The sequence below is a fragment of the Notamacropus eugenii genome, chromosome 5 (assembly GCF_028372415.1).
Source record: "Notamacropus eugenii isolate mMacEug1 chromosome 5, mMacEug1.pri_v2, whole genome shotgun sequence".
NCBI lineage: Eukaryota > Metazoa > Chordata > Mammalia > Diprotodontia > Macropodidae > Notamacropus > Notamacropus eugenii.
In genome coordinates this window covers 59,457,248-59,482,271 of record NC_092876.1, presented here as the reverse complement: position 1 = coordinate 59,482,271, position 25,024 = coordinate 59,457,248, and the positions used below count along the sequence as shown (strand labels likewise).

The following is a 25,024-nucleotide window of genomic DNA, read 5'->3' as shown; positions in this document are numbered from 1 at the left end:
GTCTGGGCTTTTCTGGTATCAGTCATCCAGCCGTCCTCAAAAGTATGAATCCCAAGTGAGATGAACTGAGTCGTAAAATGCAAGTTTCCTTCCATCTACTCACTAGCCTTTTCTCTGGCTTGGCCTGATGTAATAACTTCCCCTTTCTAAAGTGGGTAGTGAGCTATGTCTTCATTCATACCCCCCACTGCTTCCACCTCCATCTTTGCCCTTGATCTCAGAAACCTTTGAGGAAGGCTCCCTTCTGCTGAGATAGGGGTGCCTGGGGATTTCTGTGCCTTCCCATTGATCAGAGCCAGCTGCAGTCACATCTGGCCATGACTGCATCAGCAGGGATGTGAGCCCACAGCTTCCTCTCAGCATGGATAAATAACATCCTTGATCCATTTGAAAGTGCATAATTTTAATTCAGTCCTCCTGGTGGGCTTCCTAAATGACTCCAGGTGGGCTCATAGATCTCTCTTCAGATAGCCCCCAAAACCACTTTGCATTTCCGATGTTCCATTTTCTTTCTTGGAGAATAATTGAATGAAGTCCTGTTGGTTTCTGCAAATAGAAAAAAGCTGTCTTGCAGATGGGAACTGGAAAGTATTTACTTTCTATAACATGGGCCCCACTGACCCTCAGAGTTATGGCTACCTTCTGACAGGCTCCTGTATAATTTCATAATATCACCAAAACCTTTCTTATCAAAATGCATTTTTAAATGAATGATGACAATTTAGGGATCAAACAGAATGAAATGGGAATCAGAAGCCCCCCACTCTGGGCTTTAGCTGACTAAGGCAAGGCCCCGGGTGGTTTATGTTTGATATCAGAACAAAATGAGATCCTCACAGGTCTCTGAATAGATAGCAAAAGGAGATTTACTTAGGCATTGCAGGAGAAAGATCGGCATTGAAGACCCCCTAAGTTGATTCAGCCAAGTAAAGATCCCCTGCCTCTCAGTTTCCTATTTCGGTCCATCAGAGACTGTCTGTAGCAAGCATCTCCTTACTTTTTTGTACTCAGGCTACCAGGAAATGATCTCAATAGCCTGAGCCTTTCATCCTCTGAACCAACTAAGTCTCAAGGATGATTTCCATATTTTATGGAAAAAATCTGCCTAACTTCCATGAGGATAGGAGGATTGGTATGTTGCTCACCAACTCTCCTACCCCCCCACCCATCCCCATGATCCTATGAGGATAAGTTAAAGGAAAGTAGAGGGGAGTGATATTTGGTCAGGACAAGGACATACTTACTGGAGGAGGGAAAGAAATGATTACTGCTTTTAATTATCTGAAGGGCTACCACATGGAAAAAGGCTATTAAAATAGTTCAGACATGATGTGATGACAGCCTGCACTAGAGTAGTGGCAGTCAATCAATAGACCTTTATCAAGCACCTCCTATGTATCAGCACTGTGCTAAGCACTGGAGATACAATAAAGAGACAAAACACAATCCCTGCCCTGGAGGAGCTTACAGTTTAATGAGGGAGACACATGCAAACAAACATGTATGAAGAAAGCTGTAGACAGGAATCACAGGAGATGGTGGAAGACTTATCTTCCTTGTCACTCCAGGGCAGAATCTTCTGTTTGCCATTCAGAGCCCTTTATAACCTGTCTACCTTTCAGATCTTCTTAACCTACCCTGCCCCCCAGTGATACTTGCTCAGGGTCCCTTAGCTACTAAATGCCTGAGGCTGCCATGCATTTCCCTAAGGATGTCTTTTATTCCGCTTATCCTCTAAGCTCCTCATTGGTCCTAGGTTGGAGTCTCTCATCTCTTGCCTGAATTAAGACATAGATATGGATAGCCTGTACACTTATTGATTCATGTGTGTGTGAGTCTATTTATGTGTGTATGTATCTAGGAGAGCAGAAGGATGGACAGCGAGTTGGTCTCAACATAGAACAAGAGAAGCTGAGCTAACTGGATTGCCTTCAGGAAATTGCAAAAGTCCCTTTAATTCTCTCCCCATAATTCCCCTGGAAACAAAGGCCCATATTTTTTAAAACCAACTTCCATTAGTGTTGATGTCTGGCACTACATGCTGTATTCAACATCTACATGGAATACTTCTACAAAGAACTGGAACTTAACATCCCACAGAGGACAGTGGGGAGGTACAGGATCACTGCAAACATGCATGCAAGTAATTAAATGTCAGATACATGCGAAGTAATATCAAGTACTATCAAGAGGGAGAAAATGCTAATAACTGGGGGAAGGGGAGAACAGGAAAGGTCTTGTGTAGAAGGTAGCATCTGAGATGTGTTTCAGAAGGAGCTAGGGATCCTCCAGGTTGGAAGGGAGAAGTAAGTAAATTCCAAACATGGATAATCACAAAGGGAGAAGATAGGATTTCTTTTCTCTTCTTTAGTAAAGAGAATTTTATTTTTTCAATTACATGTAAAGATAGTTTTAAATATCCATCTTTATAGGATTATGAGTTCCAAACTTTTCTCCCCCCTCCCCAAGATGGCAAACAATCTGTTATAGGTTATACATGTACAATCATATTAAACACAGAGAGTATGTGACTAATAAAAATTTAGAACTCAAAATCTTATAAAAGTGAATGTTGAAAGCTAAAAATTAAGTAATAATTTTAAAAAAATAAAAAGGATCACCAAAAAAGGGAAAAAGAAAGGGACTAAGACGAAAAACAAAAAGGTAGTTGAGAGCCAACTGTGGGGGAGGGGCTTTAAATGATAGTCTGAGGATTTTTGTATTTTGCCGTAGAGGCAATAGGGAGCCATTTTTGAGTAGGGAGTTGGTCTGGGGAATATTCATCTGATACCTATGTAAAGAATGGATTGGAGTGAGAAGAGACTAGAGGCAGGGAGATCGAGGTGAGAAGGTAGTAGCTGCATAGATGGAGGGAAGGGGAGGAATGCAAGAGATATTGCAGAGTAACGGACTGGCAATTTTTGGCTGCCGTTGGCCATGGCAGATGAAAGAAAGAGTTATGTTTGACTCCAAGGTTTCAAATCTGGACAACTAGAGATACTTCAACTCAAAACCCTTGAGGTGAAAGTTTTCAACTTTCTCTCTCAGACCCCATCATCTCCACTCATTATGTGAGTGTGGTCCGGTCAGTTTCTCTCTTAGTATATAAGGAAGCCTAGAATACTTGACCTTGCACATGTGGACATCCCCTCTTGGTCATCTCCAGCTGGTCATCATCAGTCAAATACGTGAACATTTCAGGTGATAAGGAGCTCATTGTCTAACAAGTCAACCTCTTCCATCTGTTGGGCCACTGAAATTATTACCAAGCTCTTACTTACATTGAACCAAAAACTGCTTCTCTGTATCTCCCATTCATGGACCCTCAACAACTACCCAGATAGCAAAAGCTCCCTCAGATCGACAGCTCCTTCAGATATCAAAAGACACCAGGCATGTCTTCCCACTCCTTCACTCTAATACCCCGAGTTCTTTCAGCTGATCCACTTACAGCACAGCTTCCTTCCTAGTCTCCCTCCTTCAAGCACTCTGTAGCTCATCCCTCTGCCTCTTAAAATATGGTACCCAAAGTGGAACACAGGCCAGATATGGCCTGGTCAAAGCAGAGGGCAGCATGCCCATCCTCTCTCCCTTGTTGAAAGCACTACACATTGTTAACAAAGCCTAAGCTTGGATTGACATCTTTGGTTGCTGAATCACACTGTAGATTCATAGGAAGCTACACGTGAACTGATACCTAGTCACGTTTCTCTTGCCTTGTTCTTTTGCTATTGACTTTTTAAACCTGAGTATGGGTCTTTACATTTATCACTATGAGATTTCATCTGGTTACAGTCAACCCACTACTCCAGTCTGTGGAAATCTTACTCTGTTGCTCAATTTGTAATAAAAACCATACATAGTTACTTTTTTATGTTACTATTCCTTGTTTTTAAATAAGTTTGTATTGATGTCTTCTGTTTCCCTAGTATCCTGTCCTCTTTCCATCCCTAAAAGCTATACCTGATGACAAATAGTATTTTTGAAGACAAAAGAAAAAAAAGAGGAAAAAAATCAACAGATTTAAAATAACTGATTAATATATTGAAAAAGACTGAAAATATGTGCAATGTGTATTGTAGACCTCCTGCCTCTTCAAAGGGGAGGGATAAAAATGTCTTCTCATCTCCCTTCTTTTGAGCCATGCTTGTTTTTTTCTAATTTTTCAACATTTACTTTGGATTGAGATCTTTCCAAGCTTCTCTGTATTCATTATATTCATCATTTCTTATGATATTAATTTTCCATTACATTCATGTACCATAACTATAGCTTATGTACTGATTCCCCAGTCATGAGAAACTACTTCACTACCACAAAATTCTTTACTATCACAAAAATTCTGCGATGGATATTTTGGTGTATCTGAGGACTTTTTTTTTATTTATGACCTCCTTAGGATCTTAGTTCAATAATGGAATCTCTGGGTCAAAGAACATGGACATATTAGTCACTTTATTTTGCCTAATTCCAAATTGTTCTCCAAAATGGTTGTACCATTTGATAGCTCCACCAACAATGCACCAGTGTGCATATCACCCCACAGCCCCTCAAACATTGCCTAGTCCCATCTTTTGTCTGGATGTGAGGTGAAAACCCAGGGTTGTTTTGATTTGCATTTCTCTTATTACCATACTCTCACCAGTGTGAGTGTCCCCTGCACTCATGGAATTGTCACTGATCCCAAGCTGCTGGCCACCATAAATGTCTAAGTTTGCCTCTTTGCCACTTCTATACATTTCTCCTATTTCTAACCTCAGGGGTCAAACAGAACAAATCTAATCCCCCTTTCACATGACAGCCTTTTCAGGTACATCTATCATCGAGATAGCATGGTACAACGGAAAGAATACTGGTTCTGAAGTCAAAGGACCTGAGTTCAAATACCGCTTTCTGACACTTACTACCTGTGTAACTTTGGGCAAGTCACCTAATCCCCCTATGCCTCAGTTTTCTCAACTGTAAGCCAGTAAGCAAGCAGCAGACATTTATGAAGCACTTACTATGCATCAGACACTGTGCTGAGTACTGGTGATTCAAATTCTGAGCAGAAATAGTTCCTGCAGTCAAGAAACCTATATTCTAATAGAGATAATAGCATATACATTAAAAAAATATAAAATGAATCTCTGCTTTCCACCTCCCCCACCCGGGATGATATTCACCTATCAAACCTAACAGCCAGCTAAGGTTCTGCCTAATGAGATGTCCAGACTGAGTGACTAGAATATTAACTGGAGGCAACACATCTGAAGCAGTTCAGTCTATATAGATCCCTCCTGCTAAAAGCCAAGCTTGAGACAACTGAAATTCCTGCTAAATATTTAGACCCTTGAACAAAAAATAAAGACACAGAATTTGAGGAAAGAAAATAAACCTCTAATAAGGAAGCCTTGGGCTCCTTCCTAGAACAAAGGAATATGAGAGGGTTAAAAAAGTGCTGGATTTGGAGTCAAGAGACCTGGGTTTGAATTCTGATCCTGTCACTGTGACTAAGAACAAATGAATTCTCCATTCTGGGCTTCCATTTCTTCTGTAAAAGGAGAGGGTTGGAGGAGATGATCTCCAAGGACATGTCACCTTTAGAACCCATGATCCAAAGTGTTTCTTGACCTTCTCCAAGTCAGCTGCTGCAGTGAACTGTCTTGCAGTATTCACAGATTGCCCTAGGCTTCTAAAAACTAAAATTGCTTTCTTCCTCTCTACTCCATGAATTTGCATAGACATGGTTTCCCCATTTAGGAAGTCATCTGGAAGGGAGCTCGGTTCACACTGTCATTAAAAAATACCTAGGCTGGATGATTCAAAAGAAGGCAGAGCAAGTGTCTCCATGGGCCTTCCTCACTGGAAGAACAAAGACATCCTAGTATCCTTGCTTAGAGAGGGTATTTCATGTAACCTCCTACCCACTGTCCACAGCATCCCTTACAGGTGTTGTCCTTGCCTTTGCCCTTGCCTTTGCTCCCCCCAGTGATAGGGATCATAGAACCATAGTTCTAGAAACAGAAAAGCCCCTAGAGACCATCTGGCCCAACCTCTGTATTTTACAGTTTAAGAATCCAAAGCCCCAAGAGCCATGTATACAAAGCGCTTTGCAAACCTTATGGCATTATAGAAATGCTGGCTGGTATTATCACTCATTATCATTAGCAAAGATGCTCATGTTTAATATTTATTATGTTCAGCACTTCCCTCTTCTGTATCTGCTAATAGTGGAGCACCTAGTCAGAAGGGTATATTCCCTCACATGGTGGTGGAAATTCAGTCAAGCGCCATAGGGCATAGGGTTTGGAATCAGGAAGACTCTTCTGGACAAGCCACTTTACCCTGTTTGCCCCAGTTTCCTCATCTGTAAAATGAGCTAGAGAAGAGAATGGCAAACCACTCCAGTATCTTTACCAAGACACAATTGAATAACAACAACAGATTAATATTCTCCTCCTGAACCATTAAGAGGTCACAGGGAGTGAAGGCCTAAACTTCCACAATCCCCCTGTGCTGAGCCCAGAGCTATATACAACAGGTGCTCGATAAATGTTTATTGGAGCAACTTTGAAAGCCTTAGAAATTCTGATTAACTTGATGAACAAACACAATTGCAGAGGATTCATGATGGACCATCTGCCCATCTCTAGACAGAGTGGGGAGGATTCTGAAAACAAATATATATGTATGTATGTATATATACATATATACATACATACATATATATGTATTGGAACCTGGTCAATGGAGGAATTCATCTGATTTTCTAACAGGTTTTGCTTTTCTTCTCAGTGGAGGAGGAAGAGGTGGGAGGGAAAGAATGCAGACTTGAACATAAAATTGAATTGTTAATTTTTTTTTTAATTTTGCTGAGTTTGACTCCATTTATAGATGAAATAATTGAGGCTCAGGGAATGGATAATGAGTCACTAGATTCCAATCTCCAGGAAGCTGTTATTTGGCCCCTTTTCTCAACTCTTATCAATCCAGAACACTGGTCACCAGGGTTCCATTAAACCTCCCAAAGGCTCAGGATCAGAAGCTGTGGAATAGAGATCCTCTTCCCCTCCCGGCCAGTAATAACAGTGCTGCAGTACATCAAGAGAGCCCTGAGGGAAGGAGATGACTAATCTGCATATTCATGAATAAGCTAGCATTGAGTAACTTCTCCCATCTCAGAGTTACACTGGGACCAGGTGGTAAAGGGCTTTATAAATTAAATTAAAAAGTTAAGATCTGATCCTAGAGCCTATGGGGAGCAACCAAAGTTGTTTGAGTAAGGGTGGTCAGATATGGATTTAGGGAAAATTCCTTTGTTTGGCACAACAAAATGTCAGCACTATGAGAAACCTTAGGACATAGAATATCAATTGGAAGGCGCCTCGGAGGCTGCCTAATTCAACCCATACCTCAATAGGAATTTCAGCTGTGGTATTCCCAATAAATGGTCATCTAACTTTTGCTTAAAAACTGCCTTTTTTAGGACCCCCACTACCTCCAGAGGCAACCTATTTCGGACACGTCTGATCCTTCTACCATGTCCTTGAAAAGGGTTATCATCCTCTTTCCCTCAGTCTTCTCCAGGTTAAACATTCCCAGTTCTTTTCATTGGTTTTTCTATAGCATGGTCTCCAATTCTCTAGTTCTGTGTCTACAAAACATTCTCAATTTAAAGCAAAACGCTGGGCAAGATTTATGAGATCTGCTCATTTATACACTTCTGAGCACATTATCATCTAAATCCATCATGTACGAAATGCACTAGACCAAGTCACCCACCCTGGGTTTGGCTGTTTAATGAATTAATATGCTTAATTAATATACCCCCACATACACACCCTTAGTTCTAGCACCTTGCCTTGTTGATTATTTCTAATTTATCCTGTGTCTTGTTTGTATATAGTCATTTACATGTTGTCTACCCCATTAGACTGGGAGCTCCTTGAGGACAGGGACTGTCTTTTACCTTTTTTGTGTGCCCAGAATTTAGCCTGGCACGAAGTAGGTACTTAAGAAATATTGGTTATTTACTTATTATCTCCTCCACTAGAATGGGACCTCCTTGAGGGAAAGGAAGGTGATTTTGCCTTTCTTTGTATCCCCAGAGCTTAGCACAGTACCTGGTACACAGTAGGCATTTAATAAATGTTTATTGACTGATAGATTACTAACCCTATGACTCACTCACTGGCGCCTTGACCAAGTTGCCTCCTTTCTGTGGGCCTCATTTTCCTCCGTCTGTGAAACAAATTTAGATTGGCTCCATGACATCTCTGGCCCCTTGGTCCATGGATCTGTGGTTCTGATCTCAATGGATGATGTCTGAAGAATAGTAAAGTCCTAGGGTAGAGTTAATTTTTTAAAAAACTTTTACCTTGCTACATTATTAGTAACAGGGCCATCTAGTAGGACCCTTTTTTTTTCCAATTTATCCATTTTTAGTTTTCAACATTTCACTTCCATAATTTTTAAGTTTTTTCCCCTTCCCTCCCAAAGATGCCGTGCAATCTGATATGGGCTCTACACATACATTCCTATTAAACACATTTTCATATTAGTCATGTTGCATAAAAGAATTATAATAAATGGGGAAAATCATGAGAAAGAAAAAACAAAACAAGATAAAACATAAAAAAAAATAGTCTGCTTTGCTCTGCATTATGACTCAATAGTTCTTTCTCTGGGTGTGGATGGCATTTTACATCATGACTACTTTGGAATTGTTTTAGGTCCTTGCATTGCTGAGAAGGGCTGAGTCTATCAAAATCAGTCCTCACACACTGTGGCTGTTACTGTGTACAATGTTCTTTTGGTTCTGCTCACTTCACTCAGCATCAGTTCATATGAGTTTTTCCGGGAATGTCTAAAGTCTGCCTGTTTGTCATTTCTTATAGCACAATAGTATTCCATTACATTCATATGCCACAACTTGTTCAGTCATTCCCCAATTGATGGGCATCCCTTGAATTTCCAGTTCTTGGCTACCACAAAAAGAGCTGCTATAAATATTTTTGTACACGAGTCAGTCCTTTTTCCATTTTTATGATCTCTTTGGGATACAGCCCTAGGAGCAGTATTGCTGAGGCAAAGGGCATGCACATTTTTATAGCCCTCTGGGAATAGTTCCAAGTTGTTCTTCAGAATTGTGGGATCAACTCACAGCTCCACCAACAATGAATTAGTGAGTGGAATCCTTTTCTCACACTGAATCTGTACTACCCCTGAGAATGAAGGAGACTCAGGTGTAAATTTAGTCATAGAATATCAGAGCTAGGAGAGCTCTTAGAACATAGGATGTCAGGGCTGAGGGGGCCCTTAGAACACAGGATGTCAGAGCTGGGAGGGCCCTTAAAACAGAATATCAGGACTGTGAGGGCTCTTAGAACACAGAATTGTCAGAGTTGGGAGGATCCTTAGGAAAAAAAATGTCAGATTTTTAGAATACAGGCTGTTATAGTCAGGAATGACTTTATACATCATTTAGTCCATTAAATGAACTTAGTGTGCCACTGTGACCAATTTGTTTAATACGAGAAAAGAGAAACTAGTTATTCACAGAAATTCCCTTTGTCAAACCCTAGAATCCCAAGCTGAGACAAAGTTAGAATCTGGCCACATAGTCACTCATTTTATGACCCAGGTAACAGTTGCCAATTCTGCAAAAACCCATAAAGAAAGAAATTCTCTAAGGAGCTATCCTTTGGTAATTGAATTCAGCTTATTAATGAACCAGCCAATATTTATTGAGAATCCAGCCATTGCTTTCATTAAACATTCCAACATTCTGTTCCAAGATCCCTTCCAGCTCTGACATTATACATTCTGTATTTCCTAGCTCCAAGACTTTTTTCTCCAAGGACCCTGCTATCTCTAATATTCTGTGTCCTAAGGACCCTCCCAGACCTGGCATTCTGTGTTCTAAGGATCCTCTCAATTCTGACAGTCTGTGTTCTAAGGTCCTGTCTAGCTCTGATATTCCCTGTTCTAAGGGCCCCCCATCTCTGACATTCCATACTGTACAGCCCTCTCAGCTCCAATATTCAACAATTCTATGATTATCAGTCTTCTTTTGGCCCTCTGTTACTGCAATTGTTATGGAAATGGAAAGAGCAGTCAGTTGAAAAGAGAGGAACAGTCACAATGAAATTATATTCTGCACCTGGCATCTTTTTCCATCAAATTAAATAAATTACACAAGAACAATACATGCCCTCATCTTGCTAGGCTGGTATTATCATGGGTAGATGAGCCTGACATCCTATTCAGTGAAAATATGACCAGGGAAGTGAACTCCACCCAACTGGCTGGCCTCAGGCGTCTCCCAGCAACCAGAGAGCTCCCCCAGCAGAGCCTCAGTGAGGGCCACCTGCCTCCATCAGGGCATTTGTTCACCTTCCATCCCCAAGCTTCTGATTGCTGACAAAGACACAACATCCCCAGGGAGAGCCAGCCAGGCTCAGGGTCTGGTTCACTGCCCATGAGCCATGAAAGTGTGAAGTATTAGCCCTGTTCACTGAGGAGCTGACCTTTTAAAGTACTTTGCATTCAGCAAGCATTTATTAAAAGTCTGCTATCTACTCAGTGCTGTCATGTGAATATTGTTTTCTTCATTGTTCTAAATGACAGGGATAGAGGGGAGGAGAGGGGAAGAGACGCAACATGTGCATTCATCATTCAGTCATTTCAGTCATATCTGACTCTTTCTGACCCCATTTAGGGTTTTCTTGGCAAAGATACTGGGATGGTTTGCCATTTCCTTCTCCAAATCATTTTACAGATGGGGAAACTGAGGCAAACAGGGTTAAGTAACTTGCCCAAGGTCACACAGCTAGTAAGTGTCTGAGGTCAGATTTGAACTCACAAAAATGAGTCTTCCTGTCAGCCTGGCGCTCTGAGCTACCTATCTCCCCAACTTCTACATAGATATCTATAATACATGACAGAAGGTCCTGGAAACAAAGAGCTACTAACAAAGTGATCTGGGATGATGTTTTGTTTGCAGAGGGGAGGGGAGGGGGGAATGAATAATAGACTTGAAATCAAAGGATCTGAGTTCCCATTTCAATTTTCTTACTAGTTGTGTGACCTTGGACAAGTCCTTGGCCTCTCTAGGCTTCAGTTTTCCCATATTTAAAATTTAGAAGTTGTACTGGATGATCTCTGAGGACCATCAGAGCTCTGACAGTCTGTATGCTATGGGCTCTTCAAGCTCTGACATTCCATGTTTTTTAAGGCCCTTTCCAATTCTAACATCTCATATGCTAAAGGATTGTCTAGATCAGACATTCTGTATACTAAATCTGACTGTCCTAAGGTCCCTTCCAAATCTAAAATTCTGTCTTCTAAATTATTATTTCTAATATGGACCTCATTCCTGAAGGGGGAAAAAGATAAGAAGATTCTCTATATGTGTGTGTATGTGTATGTGTGTTTCTCTCTGTCTCCTCTTTTTCTCTCCTCCTTTCTCTTCCCTCTCCCCCCCATCTCTTTCTCTATCTCTCTCCCATTCTCTCTCTCTCTCTCTCTCCCTCCCTCCCTCCTTCTCTCTCTCTCTCTCTCTCTCCTTCTCTCCCTCCCTCCCTACCTCTCTCTCTCTCTCTCTGTCTCTTTCTCTGTCTCTCTCTCTCCATTCCTCTCTCTCTCTCTCTCTCTCTCTCTCTCTCTCTCTCTCTCTCTCTCTCACTCTCTGTCTCATTCTGTATCTCTCTCTCATCTCTGTCTCTCTTGTCTCTTTCTGGCTCTCTCTGTCCCTCATTCTCTCCTCTGTCTCTCTCTCTCCCTCTCTCTCTCCTGTCTCTGTTTCTCTCTCCCCCTCTTCCCTTTTCCCTCTCCTCCCCTCTCCTCTCCTTTCCCCCCCCACCCCAATCTCTCTTTCTAGTTAGAATGGATTTTGCACATTTTGGTGGGTGTTTTATATTCCTTCCTTCAAGGTATGTTGCCTGGGCCTGCTGACAAGAGGCAATTACCTCGTTAGTTTCCCAGTCTTATCACTCACTGCACACACCGCCTCCTGCCAAGTAGAGAGAAATCCTTCTTTTCAGCTTATCAGTGCGGCTGCTTTGGTTTTTACAAACCAAGAGACCCTCTCTGCTGACAAATGGACAGGCTGCCTTCCCAGCCCAGAAAGGAGAGGGGCCAGTTTAGAAGCAACTGGAAACTGATCTACAAGCATGTCTCTCTTTAAGAAGGCGTTTAATATGAAAATCCAGATACCAAACGGATCAATTAGACCACGAGATACTGTTGTTCTAACTCCTCTTTTTGGTGTTTAAGCCCTTGACATTCAGGCCCCCACCTATTCATACCAGTTCCACACCGCCTGTAGGATCAAATATAAATGACTTTATTTGGCTTTTAAGAACTCAGCCCCCTCTACTTTAGTCCCCTTCACACCCCCTTCTGCCTAGACAAGCTGCCCTTCCTGCTGTTCTGCACATCTAGCATCCCACCCTTCATCTCCAGCTCTTTTTATAATCTGCCTCTCTCCCCACCTCTGCCTCAGAGAATCCCCAGTTTCCTTCAAAGCTCAACTCAAATGCAGCCCTCTCTGTGATCCCATTCCTGCTTACCCTAGCCACTAATGTCTTCCTGAAATAGCCTCCTGTTTTATATAAGTTTTCTTGTTGTTGTTATTTCAGTGATGTCTGACTCTTTGGAGCTTTCTTGGTAAAGATACTGAAGTGGTTTGCCATTTCTTTCTGCAGCTCATTTTTACAGAAGAGGAAACTGAGGCAAACAGAGCGAAGTAACTTGCCCAGGGTCTCACCGCTAATACATGTCTGAACCTGAATTTGAACTCAGGTCTTCCAGAGAGCCCAGCTCTCAGTCTACACAATCACCAAACTGTGCTCGTATATGTTTGTATTGTGTCCCCAGGCAGAGTATGAACTCCTTGAGGGCAGGGTTTATTTCATTTTTGTCTTTGTGTCTCCATAACCTAGCACATAGTAGGTGATTAATAAATGTTTGTTGATTGATTGGCATTAAGTCAGATGGGTGGATAGATGGGGAGAGAGAGAGAAAGAGAGAGAGAGAGAGAGAGAGAGAGAGAGAGAGAGAGAGAGAGAGAGAGAGAGAGAGAGAGAAACATTTATTAACACGTTTTATGTGCCAGGCACTGTGCTAACTGCTAGGGATACAAATTCAAGTAAACCAGATGGTCCCTGTCCTCAAGGAGCATCCATTCTGATGGTAGGAAACAATACATAAGGGGAAGCTGGACTGATAATATGATGCTTCTCTTTAAAAAGGAAGCATCCTTGAGGTTTTTTACTGGTGTAATAGGAAGAACACGTGGGCAGCTATGGGACCCCAGAGTGCAGAGAGCTCTGCACCTAGAGTCAGGATGATTCCTCTTCCTGAGTTCAAATCCAGCCTCAGATACTTACTAGCCATGTGACCCTGGACAAGTCCCTTCACCCTGTTTTCCTCAGTTTCGTCATCTGTCAAATGAGCTGGAGAAGGAAATGGTGAACCACTCCAGTATCTTTGCCAAGAAAACCCTAGATGGGGTCGTGAAGCATCTCAGACACAACTGAAAACAACCAAACAACAAACAAAACTAAAAGTCACAGTGATACAGAATTTCAGAGTTGGGGGGCGGACCTTAGCATCCTCCTAGTCTGACCTGTGCCTGAACAAGAGTCCCCTCTACAAGTGGCCTCATAGCCTTTGCTTGAAGACCTCTGACCTTCATAACTCAGATGCAGTCACAGGTCCAGACTCCCTCACCCCCAAAACATGGATATGAAGTGCTTTGTAGATATCCATGTACCACAGAGATCTGAGCTACTAGTGTTATACTGAGGATTTCAAGCCAGTAGGAGCCCAAGAGAGCCGGTACTTTAGACTAATTTCTTCATTTTACAGACAGGGCAACTGAGACTCTAAGATGGAGAGTAAGGAGCCTTCACATCCTCCCTTACAGTCCCAGGAGCCCACTCCCTCCCAGGCAGCTTATTCCACTTTGAGATAGATAGCTGGGAATGGTAAGAAGGTTTTCCTTAGAGCCAAGCCTCATTTTGCTTCTTTTTAGTCCCTATCCATCACTCCTACGTCTACCCTCTGGGGCCTAGCAGAATAAGTCTAATCCTTCTTCCCAGGGACAACCCTTTCTGTATTTAAAGATCACTGCCACAACCCCCTGCTGAATTCTTCTCTTCTCCTTTCAGTTCTTTCAGCCACTCCCCAGGAGACCTGGGTTCAAATCTCCTCATTATACACAACCAAGTGAATCCTTCCCTGAGTCTCAGTTTCCCCATCTGTAAGAATGGATGTAATAATAATGGCATTGCCTCCCTCCCTTTTACAGAACTGCAGAAATAGAATCTTCTGTGATTCCCTGATGCAGTTTATTGAACATTGACTGTCCCTATCTTCATCTGCACTTCAGGGGTAGGCATAGCAAGGAGAGGCTTTCATAGGAAAGTAAATCTGCTGCTTAATGACAAAAGACACATTAGTTCTTTGGAAGAGAAAGTGAGCCAGCAGTGTCTTCACAGCATCCCTCACTCGCACTCACTCTTTCCCCGAGGCAGCCAGCCAAGCGCCATCACTGAGACAATGCTGGAAACCTCTTGGGTAGTTGGCCAGTAACTAAGGTGATATATTCTCCGAGAGAGGAAATTCATCTCCTCTCACATTTCCTCCCTTGATGGTTTCATTGATTCATAATGCTTCTGCAAAGGCCACAGACCTTAAAACTTGGCTGTTAAGGACCCACATTCTGGGATCCAGGAAGGGATTCCGAGCCAGAAGGTCAAGGGAGGGGTCACATCCCAGCTGTAACTTAGTGCTTCTAAAATCTAGAAAAATGTTTAAGGATATTCTAGTGAGAAGCTGGATAGAGCACTGAACTTGGAGGCAGGAAGACCTGGATTCCAATCCTGCCTCAGATGCTTACTGGCTGTGTGACTTATGGGCAAGTCATTTAGGTCTCAGTTTCCTCATCTGTAAAACTGGGGTGGGGCAGGGGAAGGTTGATGACTTTTAAGGCTCCTTCCAGCTGTAAATCTATGATCTTATGAACTCGCTCTCCTTCTTGGAGCCTGTTTCCTTGTCTATAAAATGAAAAGATGGTAGTCTGAAGGATTGGCCTCCTAGGGTCCTTCTGGCTCCCAGCTTTTACTTCTTCATGGTATCATTGGTCCTCTCTGAGAAGGAAGGATAAACAATGAACAAACATTGACAGCTCATACCCTCATGGCATGTTGAAATTTACAAAGCACTTCATGTATTTTCATACAAATTTTGGGGAGAGGGGATCCTGGATCTGTGACTTCATTAGCATAAGAAATTACCAGTGTGGAAATTCTCTCACTAATGCAACAACTTTATGGACTTAGAAAGTGGCCCGAGTCACTGAGAGGAGAGTTGTTATCAAGGGCAAGATGATCCCAGCTCTTCCTTCAAGGCTGATCTTAGATCCAGTATGCCTTGCTGTCTCTCTTTTTTTTCCCCATCTTATAAGGAGTAAGTTGATGTGGTAGATAGAAAATTGGCCTCAAAGCCGGGGAGGCCTGGATTCGAATCCTGTCTCTGACACATACTGGCTGAGTGTTTCTGAGCAGATCACTTAGCCTCTCAGTGGTAGCGCTATAAGTGGCAGAGGAGGTGCTGACCCATAGTAACAGAAGGAGTTTCCTCACCCAGGGGCCTTCTGTACCAATGAAATCACAAATCCAGCCCCTATTCCTATTCATTTACATACTATGCCTTTATCTCTTTATAATTTAATATATAATATTATACATATCATATAATTATTCCTATATAATATTATTCCAATATAATATAACAAAACATAACATGATATAATATAATGTTCCTACATTCCTATATATATATATACACAAATATATTAGTAAAAAAAAAAAAACCAAGTGGAGAAAGACTGCCTCTTGTCTGGACCATGTCATGCCATGCAGTTGGGAGGACAGGCTGTATCTGTCACTCATGCATCAGAACTGATTGTGCAGAAAGTGAAGCGTACTCAGAATTGAACAAATGATGGTGGGCTTGCCTCTAGGAAATTGCCAAGTGCTTTTAATGACCCCAGTCTTCTCCCACAAACAAAAACCCATCTTTTCGGGACATTCAAGGTATTATTTGTATGACTGTGAGTTATAGAAGATTCATTCTCCAAAGGACTGAAATTGGGAGTCACCCAAAGGGCAGTGGAGATACTAGTGGGAGGCAGAGGAGGGCTGGAATGATGATGAATTACCCAAGAGAAGTGGTGAAAAGGGTGTCATCCAAGGAAAGAGTTAGACCAGTCAAGTGGCAAGAAGCTGCTAGGAGACCTGCTTCAAATAGAATTCCTGACTTAGAATCAAGAAGGCGTGAGTCCTATCCCACGGCAGACACATACTAATTCTGTGACCCTAGGAATGTGTCTTCTACTGTCTCAGCCTCCTTTTCCTCATCTGTAAAATAAGGCAGTTATATTTGATGGTCTCTAAGGTCCCTTCCTTAGGGATAGGGCCTGTGGTCTGGAAGACCTGAGTTCAAATCCAGCCTCAGACAGGTACTGGTTGTATGACTCTGGGCAAATCACTTACTGTTATCCGCCTCAGTTTCCCCAACTGTAAATGGAGATAATAACAGCACCTTCCTCCCAGGGTAGTTGTCAGGATCAAAGATGTATTGGTAAAGTGTTCAGTAGGTACTTAATAAATTCTTGTTTCCTTTCAATGCATGGTTCCTTCCAACTCTACTTAGCTATAGTCCAACATTGTCTGTTCTAGGGCCCCTTTAACCTCTAACATGCTGTGCTCTGAAGTCAGCTCTAACATTCCATGCTCAAGAATTCATATTCAATCAAGTAAGCAAGGATTTATTATGTACATATAGAGACACAGAAGATACAGAGAGAAAGTCAAGATGACCTCTGCCTGCAAAGAGAGAAGATGCCATGCATGTGTATAGGGGTATAAAGAATAAATACAGATTAAATAAAGCTGATAAAAAGTGGCTTTGGAAGGGACGGCCCTGGCAACTGAGGGAGGCAGCAAAGCCTGCTAGAGGGTGGTGCTCAGACCAGGTCAGAAAGGAAAGTGGGCGTTCTGTGTTTTAAAGAATCTTTTGTGTCCTAAGGGCCCTCCCAGCTCTGACACCCTGTGTTCTGAGGCCCCTCCCAGCTCTGACATCCTGGATTCTAAGGGCCCTCCCAGCCCTGACATCCCATGTTCTAAGGCCCTCCCAGCTCTGACGTTCTCTGCTCTAAGGTCCTGCACAAACCTTAAAGTCCTGTGTAAATGCTAGCTATGATTACAGAATTTGAAGTTCTACGAATAAGTAACAGCTGTAGAATCCTACTCTATCCTGAATCATCTTGAGCCTTGACCCTTCCCTGGCTGGGGAACAGGAAAGCATCTGCGCTTTGTTTTTCATGGTAACTGTTGTTCAAGGCAGATTCCAGGTTAACACAGAAGAGACTTCATTCTGCTAGGAAACATTTTGTATTGTATATACATGCATTATTCTTCCTCTGCCTGAAGCCCAGGCTTGGGAGGGAATGCTAGAAAAGTCCACACAGCAGAGACGGGGTAGCCCCTGTTGCTTTCTGCTTTCTGCCAATGTCCTGGTGCCAATGTGATGGTCCTTTATAAAGCTTCATTTCTGTTCTGAACCGTCTCTTTGTTCTCCTTGAGCTTAATTCCTGGGACTTTCATAAGGAATCCAGCACAAAATTAAATGACCCGGGGCCTGAAATGGTGGTGGAGGTTTGATGATCAACTCTGTGTAGTAACTTCCATTGGAATCCTATTCTGTAATGCCTCTTCCACAAGACTCCAAGTTCCCATGGCTCGTTCATCAATTCTGAAGAGGGAGGTGTCTCAACAAGCCTCCACCCGCTTTCCCTCTTCTCCTGTAGAAATCTGCCTAGCATACAGTAGGTACTTAATAAATGTTTGTTGATTGATATCTTTGCTTTCCTATCCTCCCTGACTGTGAGCTCCCTGAGGCCAGGCATCCATTCTTATTTATCTGAACGGTTTCCTCTATGCTCTGCATACAGTAAGCATTCAATGGTTGCTGAATTAACTGAGTGAACTTTGCTGATCGCCCCCAGTGTTTTGGCCTTCCCCCTCCTGTTCAAGTTATCACATCTGTATTTGGATACAGTTTTTATTCCTCCTCTAGAGCGTAAGCTCCATGGGGCAGGATGTGCTTCGAATTCTGTTTGTATTTTCACTTTGTGACCCAAAAGCTTCCACAGAATAACCACCCCCTAATAAATGGGTTATTTTTATTATCCTTTAATAATAATAATGGGTTGGGTTGCATTGGATTTATGGACAGATTTCCAGATAGGAATTGGATTAACCTGAGCACTTGGAATCAAAAGGAGGAAGGGCCACCTCAGATGTCCGAAAAGATGAGAATTTCTGGATGATAAGGTCATTGTTTTACAGATGAGGAAACTGAGACCTAGGGAGGTGATGTGCCTTGTGTATGGCCTTGCATGGTAAGCATCAAAGGCAGAATTTGGATCCACATCTTTCCTGACTGCAAGACCAGCATTCTTTCCACTTTCCCATGTCAGGTCTAGCTAAAAATAACTTTGGAAGCATGTTACCTGAATGGCTAGCACAGTGTCTCCTAACTGGATATATGACCTCGAACAAGTGACTTCCCTTTGGACTTCAGTTTCCCCCTCTGTGAGATGGGGATAATAGTATAAGTCCTGCCTCCTTGACAGTGTGGCTGTCTTGTAAACACTATGTAAGCCTCAAAGCAATGTTAAAATGTGAATTACTATCGTCTCCTCCAGGGAGGAAATGTCAGATGTGGAGACTTATGGTCCTACTGAAAAGGAAGGCAGGACAAAGGATGGAGTGGATATCTTCCCAGAGACATCCTCTCACAATGGGAATGATTCATGTCAACCCCAGTTACCATTCTAGTTAGGCAGATGGTTTTCCTATGTCCCTGAACCACATTGACCTTCAGCACCTCTTGTTAATTTCTAGAGGGTCATTGATTGGCTGGGCATTCCCAGAGGGCAGTGGCTTTGAGATCATGCCATATGAAAAGTGATTGGAGGAATTGTGGATGTTAAGGCTGGAGACGGAGGAGTTACAGTTGTAGTACAAAAAGACTCTTGGGCTCTATAGAGCAAGAACTACCCAACACCTACTGTGTGTTAAGCACTGGGGGATACAAAGAAAGACATAAGACAGTCCCTGCTCTCAAGAAATGCATGATCTAATGAGGGAGACAGTATGAAACAGTTATATACAAACAAGTTATATACAGGTTGGAGATGATTAATCCAGGGAAGGTGCTAGAATGAAGATGGGTTAGGAAAGGATTCCTGTAGGAGATGATATTTTAACTGGAACTTGAAGGAAGCTCAGAAGTGGAGATGAGGAGGGAGAGCATCCCAGGCATGGGGGACAGCTGGAGGAAATGCCCCAAACCAAGAGATGGAGTGTGTTGTTCAAGAAACAGCCAGGACAAGAGGCAGTTAGGTGGCATAGTAGATGGAACACTAGCCCAGGAGTCAGGAGGACCTGAGTTCAAATTCGGCCTCAGACACTTACTAGCGGTGAGACCATGGGCAAGCCACTTAACCCTGTTTGCCTCAGTTTCCTCCAAAACAAAAAAATAGTACTCTGGCACTCTGCATCCTGACTCTTGTCACTCATTAGCTATGTGCCCTTGGCCAAGGTTAATTTCTCCTCTTTAGGTTTCATCTATAATATAACGGGTTTGGAGTAGACATCCAACAGTGACATACTGTTTCCTGCCCTCAGATTGCCAAGGGATCATCGAGGACATTGTCCTTCTTGGAGCACCAGTGGAAGGGGAAGCCAAGTATTGGAAACCTCTCAAGAAGGTGGTGTCTGGGAGGATCATCAATGGTTACTCCAGGTGTGTCTAAAAGCTTCTGTATTTGTTTCACTGTAGAATGAGCACCATCTGGCCTGACTCAGTTCAGTGAACCCTCATGAGTTATCTTTTAACCTGCATTCAAAAAACCAATCTCAGAGTGATCCAAAGTGGGAGAACCTTAGGTTATCTGAAAAAGATCTAAGCATCTGAGTGAACTGCAAGCTTGTTGGAATCAACAGAGTCCTATGGGAGCCAGAAATGCTTGTGGGATTTGGGGCTACATTTAGAGAGAAATAAGGAAACAAAAGTCCATCTGTCTTCTGCCCCATCAGGCCACACAGGGAGTATTGTTTTCTGTTCTGGGTGCCACATTTTGAGACAGACAATGATAAGCTAGAGCAACAGTTCTCAAACTTTGGAGGCTCAGGACCCCCTTCTATTTAAAAATTGTTGAGGATCTCCCCAAAGAACTTTTGTTTATATGGATCATATTTCTTGATATTTGGAACATTAGAAATGAAAATGTCAGTAGTTTTTTAAAAATAATTTTGACTCTGAGGACCCCCTGAAAGAGTCTTTGGGTCTCCCAGGAATACCTAGACTACATTTTGAGAACCACTGACCTAGAAATGGAGCAAAAGATGGTGAAAGGCCTTGAGTGTCTTGCAGAGGAGTACTGTATGAAGGAACTAGGTATGCGTAACCTAAAAAAAAGAGGACTTTGGTGGTGAGAGTGGGGAGAGGACATCATAGCAATCTTTAAGTGTGTGAGGAAGAATTAGCCTTTTGGGGGGCCCTGGAGGACAAGGAGAAATGGAGAGGAGTGGGGAGATGGGAGGCGAAGAGGAAGTCTCAAAAAGACACATTAAGCTTGAAACCAGGAAAAGCTTCCTACCAGACAATGAGTAAACGTTTATGAAGTGTCTGTTGTGTGTGCCAGGAACTGTGCTACCACCTAAAAGCTATCCCAGAATGGAGTGGTCAGCCTTGGGAAGAGATGGGTACCCCTTCACCTAGGGTTTTCAAGCAAAACCCAGACAAGATGATTGCTTCTCTGCTAGTTAATAAAGAGGATTCTTACCTAGTTCTAAGTTTAACTACATGCTCATTGAAGCGCTATAAGAACCATGGATGATAATAGCCAATGGGCCTGACGCGGAAAGGGAGAAACTGTAAGAGTGATGCTAGATGGCGCCATAATGCACAGTGCACTGCCCCTGGAGTTAGGAGGATCTGAGTTCCAATTTGGCCTCAGACACATATTAACTGTCTGACCCTGGGCAAGTCACTTAACTCTCATTTCCTGGGAGGACTACGGGGCAGGGGAAAGAGTGATGCTTCCCTGGGTATATCCCGAGCCCAGAGCATAGCAACAGCCCAGCAGCTGAGAGAAGTAGCTGGAAGCTAGAAGCCCCAGGCGCTGGGAGTGAACCAGTGGAGACATCTCTGTCCCTCCCAGAATGAACCAGTGGAGACATCTCTGTCCCTCCCAGAATGAACCAGTGGAGACATCTCTGTCCCTCCCCGTAGAGTTCCCACAGTGAAGTGAAACCCTCTTGAAGTATGCCATTGCTCATGACATGGGGTTCAGTTGTCTTTTGGTTGTGTTTTACATTTCATAAACTCTAAAAGAAAAATAAAATGTAAGAAAAATAGGCAATGAAAATCTTATACCCCAAAGGGAAGCACAGTCTTATTAAAAACATCTATTTTGTTTGAAAAAGGGTGGTTTTCATATCTTTTATGAATCTAGGGTCCCTTATCACCCTGTTAATATAAAAAAGTCTTTTAAACCATGACTTAGCCCAACCAAGAAATGGAAATACAGACCCCCAAACTCCTTTGTTTGACCTTGAGGTCACAGATGGGGCTCAGGTTCAAATTGCTGAGAGGACCCTGAGAGCACAAAATGTAGGAGCTGGCTGGTCTAGAATGCTTGGACCTTTGCAAAGGCTTTGGCACATGTTCTCACTAGAATATTAGCTCACAACAGCCCTTTGTTGTTGGCTCTGTTGTTATCTCTGTCTTACTACGTATGAGGAAGCTTCAGAAGAAAAAGTTGTCCAGGGGTCACCTAGCAACTAAGTATCTGATGGAGGATGGGAACATGGGGATTTTTTATTTCAAGTTCAGTACTGTATCCCTCTTGTTACCTAACTGTCCCTCCCAGCTCTGACACCCTGTGTTCTAAGGGCCCTCCCAGCTCTGACACTCTGTGTTGTAAGGGCCTCCCAGCTCTGACATCCTGTGTTCTAAGGGCCCTCCCAGTTTTGACATTCCATGTTCTAAGGCCCCTCCCAACTCTGACATCCTATGTTCTAAGGGCCCTCCCGGCTGACATCCTGTGTTCTAAGGCCCCTCCCAGCTCTGGCAGTCTCTCTTCTAAAGTTCTCTCCAACTCTGACATTCTGGGTTCTAAGGCTCCGTCCAGCTTTGACATTCCATATTCTAAGAGCCCTCTCAGCTCTGGCATCCCATCTTCTAATGTTCCTCCCAGCTCTGACATTCTCTATTTTAAGGCCGCTTTCATCTCTGGTTCTATACTCTAGGGGCTCTTCCCTCTTTGGCATTCTATGTCCCAAAGTTGCTCTTGCTCTAACACTGTATTCCATGTTAAATTTCCCTTCCAGACATAGGACTCTGAGATTCAGATATCACATGACTGGGACCTCAGTTAGGACAGAGGGTAGAGAGAATGCCAATCCCCTATCCTGCTGTGTAGGCCCTGGGATTGGAGCCTCCTCGGAGGTTTTGTGGAGACAAACAGCTGCCATGATAGAAATTCAATTTTGCTTTCAAGTCATTTGAATGAACACCAGTGGGCTCTGCCCTGAGTGTAGAGCCAGGCTTTGTGGACTATAATAGAGAATAGAAAAAGGAACACCTACATACTTTTCTTTTTGATCCATTACCAGGGGGCCAGAGCTGCCTTGCTATCTCTCCCCTCAGCCACCAAAAAACCCTGATTAGCCATTCCTGCAAATAACTGAATTGGTTTGGGAGACTGAGTTTTATTGGCATGTGGCAAAGTAATTGTGCTTCCACTCAGCACCATGGAGATACTGAATTTGATAGTGTCAAAGACTTCTAAAGCTTGAATATGCTGAAAAATACATAGAAGGGGCATAGTCCAGACAGAAACAAAGAGAGACCAATGGAGAGAGTGAGGCAGAGAGAGGGGAGGAGGGAGAGACACAAAGAGGAGAGGGAATGGGGGAAGGGAGAGGAAGAGAAAAGGGGAAAGGGAGATGGAGAAGGAGAAAGAGGGAGAGAAAAACAGAGGAAGGAAGGAGAGAGGGGGAAGAGAGAGAAAGGGGGGAAGAGGAGAAACAGATAGAGGAAGGAGAGACGAAAGGAAGAAGTAGGGAAAGAAAGAGAGAGGTCAGGGTACCCCAATCATTTTTTTCCTTAAAGCTTAGAGATCACAGGGTCAGGATGGTAGTAACCAAGAATTATCTCTGCCACATCTGCCTCTTGGTGAGACTTTTATCGGGTCCTGCTGCCTCTTTGGATCTCAGGTTTCCTTTTCTGTGAAGTAAGGGGTTGTAGGTTCAACCTCAGCTCTACCACTAACTTCCTTTGTGACATTGGTCAAGTTACTCTCCCTTCCTGGGCCTCAGTTTCTTCATTTGTAAAATAAAAGCATATTATTTCTTCATTTAATTCAATTGTTAAAATTCTGTAACATCCTCACAAAAATGAGCATTTCCCTAAACAAAGTTGAGCTGGGAGGGCCTTAAAACACTGGATGTCAAAGCTGGGAGGGCCCCTAGAACACAGGATGTAAGAGCTGGGAGGTCCCATAGAACACAGGGTGTCAGAGCTGGGAGGGCCCTTAGAACACAGGATGTTAGAACTGGGAGGGCCCTTAGAACACAGAATGTCAGAGCTGGGAGAGGCCTTAGAACACAGGGTGTCAGAGCTGGGAAAGCCCTTAGAACACAGGATGTTAGAGGTGAGAGGGCCCTTAGAACACAGAATGTCAGAGCTGGGAGGGGCCTTAGAACACAGGATGTCAGAGGTGAGAGGGCCCTTGGAACAGAGGATATCAGAGCTGGGAGGGCTCTTAGAACAGAGAATGTCAGACATGGGAGGGCCCTTAGAACACAAGATGTCAGAGCTGGGAGAACCCTTAGAACAGAGAATGTCAGAGGTGGGAGGGACCTTAGAACATGAAATGTTAGAGCTGAGGGCCATAGAACACTGTATGTAATGTCAGACCTTTTTCATACGTTGTTTCGTTTACCTGAACTGTTATTTTTTTCTTTCCCTTTCTAATTCTTTGTTATAAAGAGTGGCTTTCTGGGAGAGGGAGGGAAATGTGAAGTACAGAGAAACAAGAGATGGCCATAAAAATGTGTTTTCACAAAAAAACAAAAAAAAGGTTGTTGGATTACGTTGAATTGACTTAAGTTGATGGGGTCCCCAGCAGAGTGTGACTTGGCTTTCACTTGTTCCTCTCCCAGGGGAGACTGGCTGCTGAGTTTCGTGTATCGGACGTCCTCTGTGCAGCTGAAGGTGGCTGGACTCCAACCTGTCACCCTGGATGACAGGAAGATGGTCAACATGGACTTGTCATCAGTAGTAAGTATGGGTTTGCCCCTTCCTGCTTAAGGGCATGGGAAGCAGCTCTCTCTGCCCTGAGCTGGTATTGTCCTGGAGGCGTTGGCTGAAACAGGATATACATACACTAGGTCTGAGCTTTCCATGATGAGCCAAGGGAGCTCTGGAAGGGGAGAGAAGGGACTGCCAGACTCAGGGGCCTCAGGACCCCTATGAAGGATGTTGTGCCATGGAGCCCTGCCCTTTCTCCCATTCCAGTTTGCCCCTTTGGGAGAGACTCTGTTTTTTAACCTTTATTAAGTGCTGAATGAGGCCCCAGGGATAAGCTGCCCCTGCCCTCAAGGAGCTCACCCTCTGCTGGACAAGATAAGTAAATGGTAATGTAAAGAAAGCTTGAGCTTTCTTTACCTGGGGGATCAGGGAAGGCTTCCCAGAGGAAGCAGCTGCTGAGCTAAGCCTTGAAAGAAGACAAGGAAACAGAAAGGCAGAGTGGGCAGAGGAAAGGCTATCCTGGGGAAGCCTGTAATGGTAGAGGCAGGGACAGAATGTCAAGTACAAGGAAAAATGTGCCAATAGAAGGAAACATTTTCTTTTTAAACTGTTCTTATGAATTTGACAAACAGGGATATTTCAATAT

The 25,024-nt window shown here is 43.2% G+C and overlaps 1 protein-coding gene across 3 annotated transcripts in view; it reads left to right on the top strand.

Annotated features, from left to right (window-relative positions):
- Positions 1-25,024, top strand: part of TMCO4 (transmembrane and coiled-coil domains 4) — a 112,004-nt gene that overhangs the window by 72,147 nt on the left and 14,833 nt on the right. For all 3 annotated transcript variants that reach the window (XM_072609118.1, XM_072609116.1, XM_072609117.1), the window contains 2 exons: positions 19,746-19,863; positions 24,291-24,408. In XM_072609118.1, the coding sequence (XP_072465219.1) occupies positions 19,746-19,863; positions 24,291-24,374 (202 nt within the window). In that variant the 3' untranslated portion in view covers positions 24,375-24,408. The remainder of the gene's footprint in view (positions 1-19,745; positions 19,864-24,290; positions 24,409-25,024) is intronic.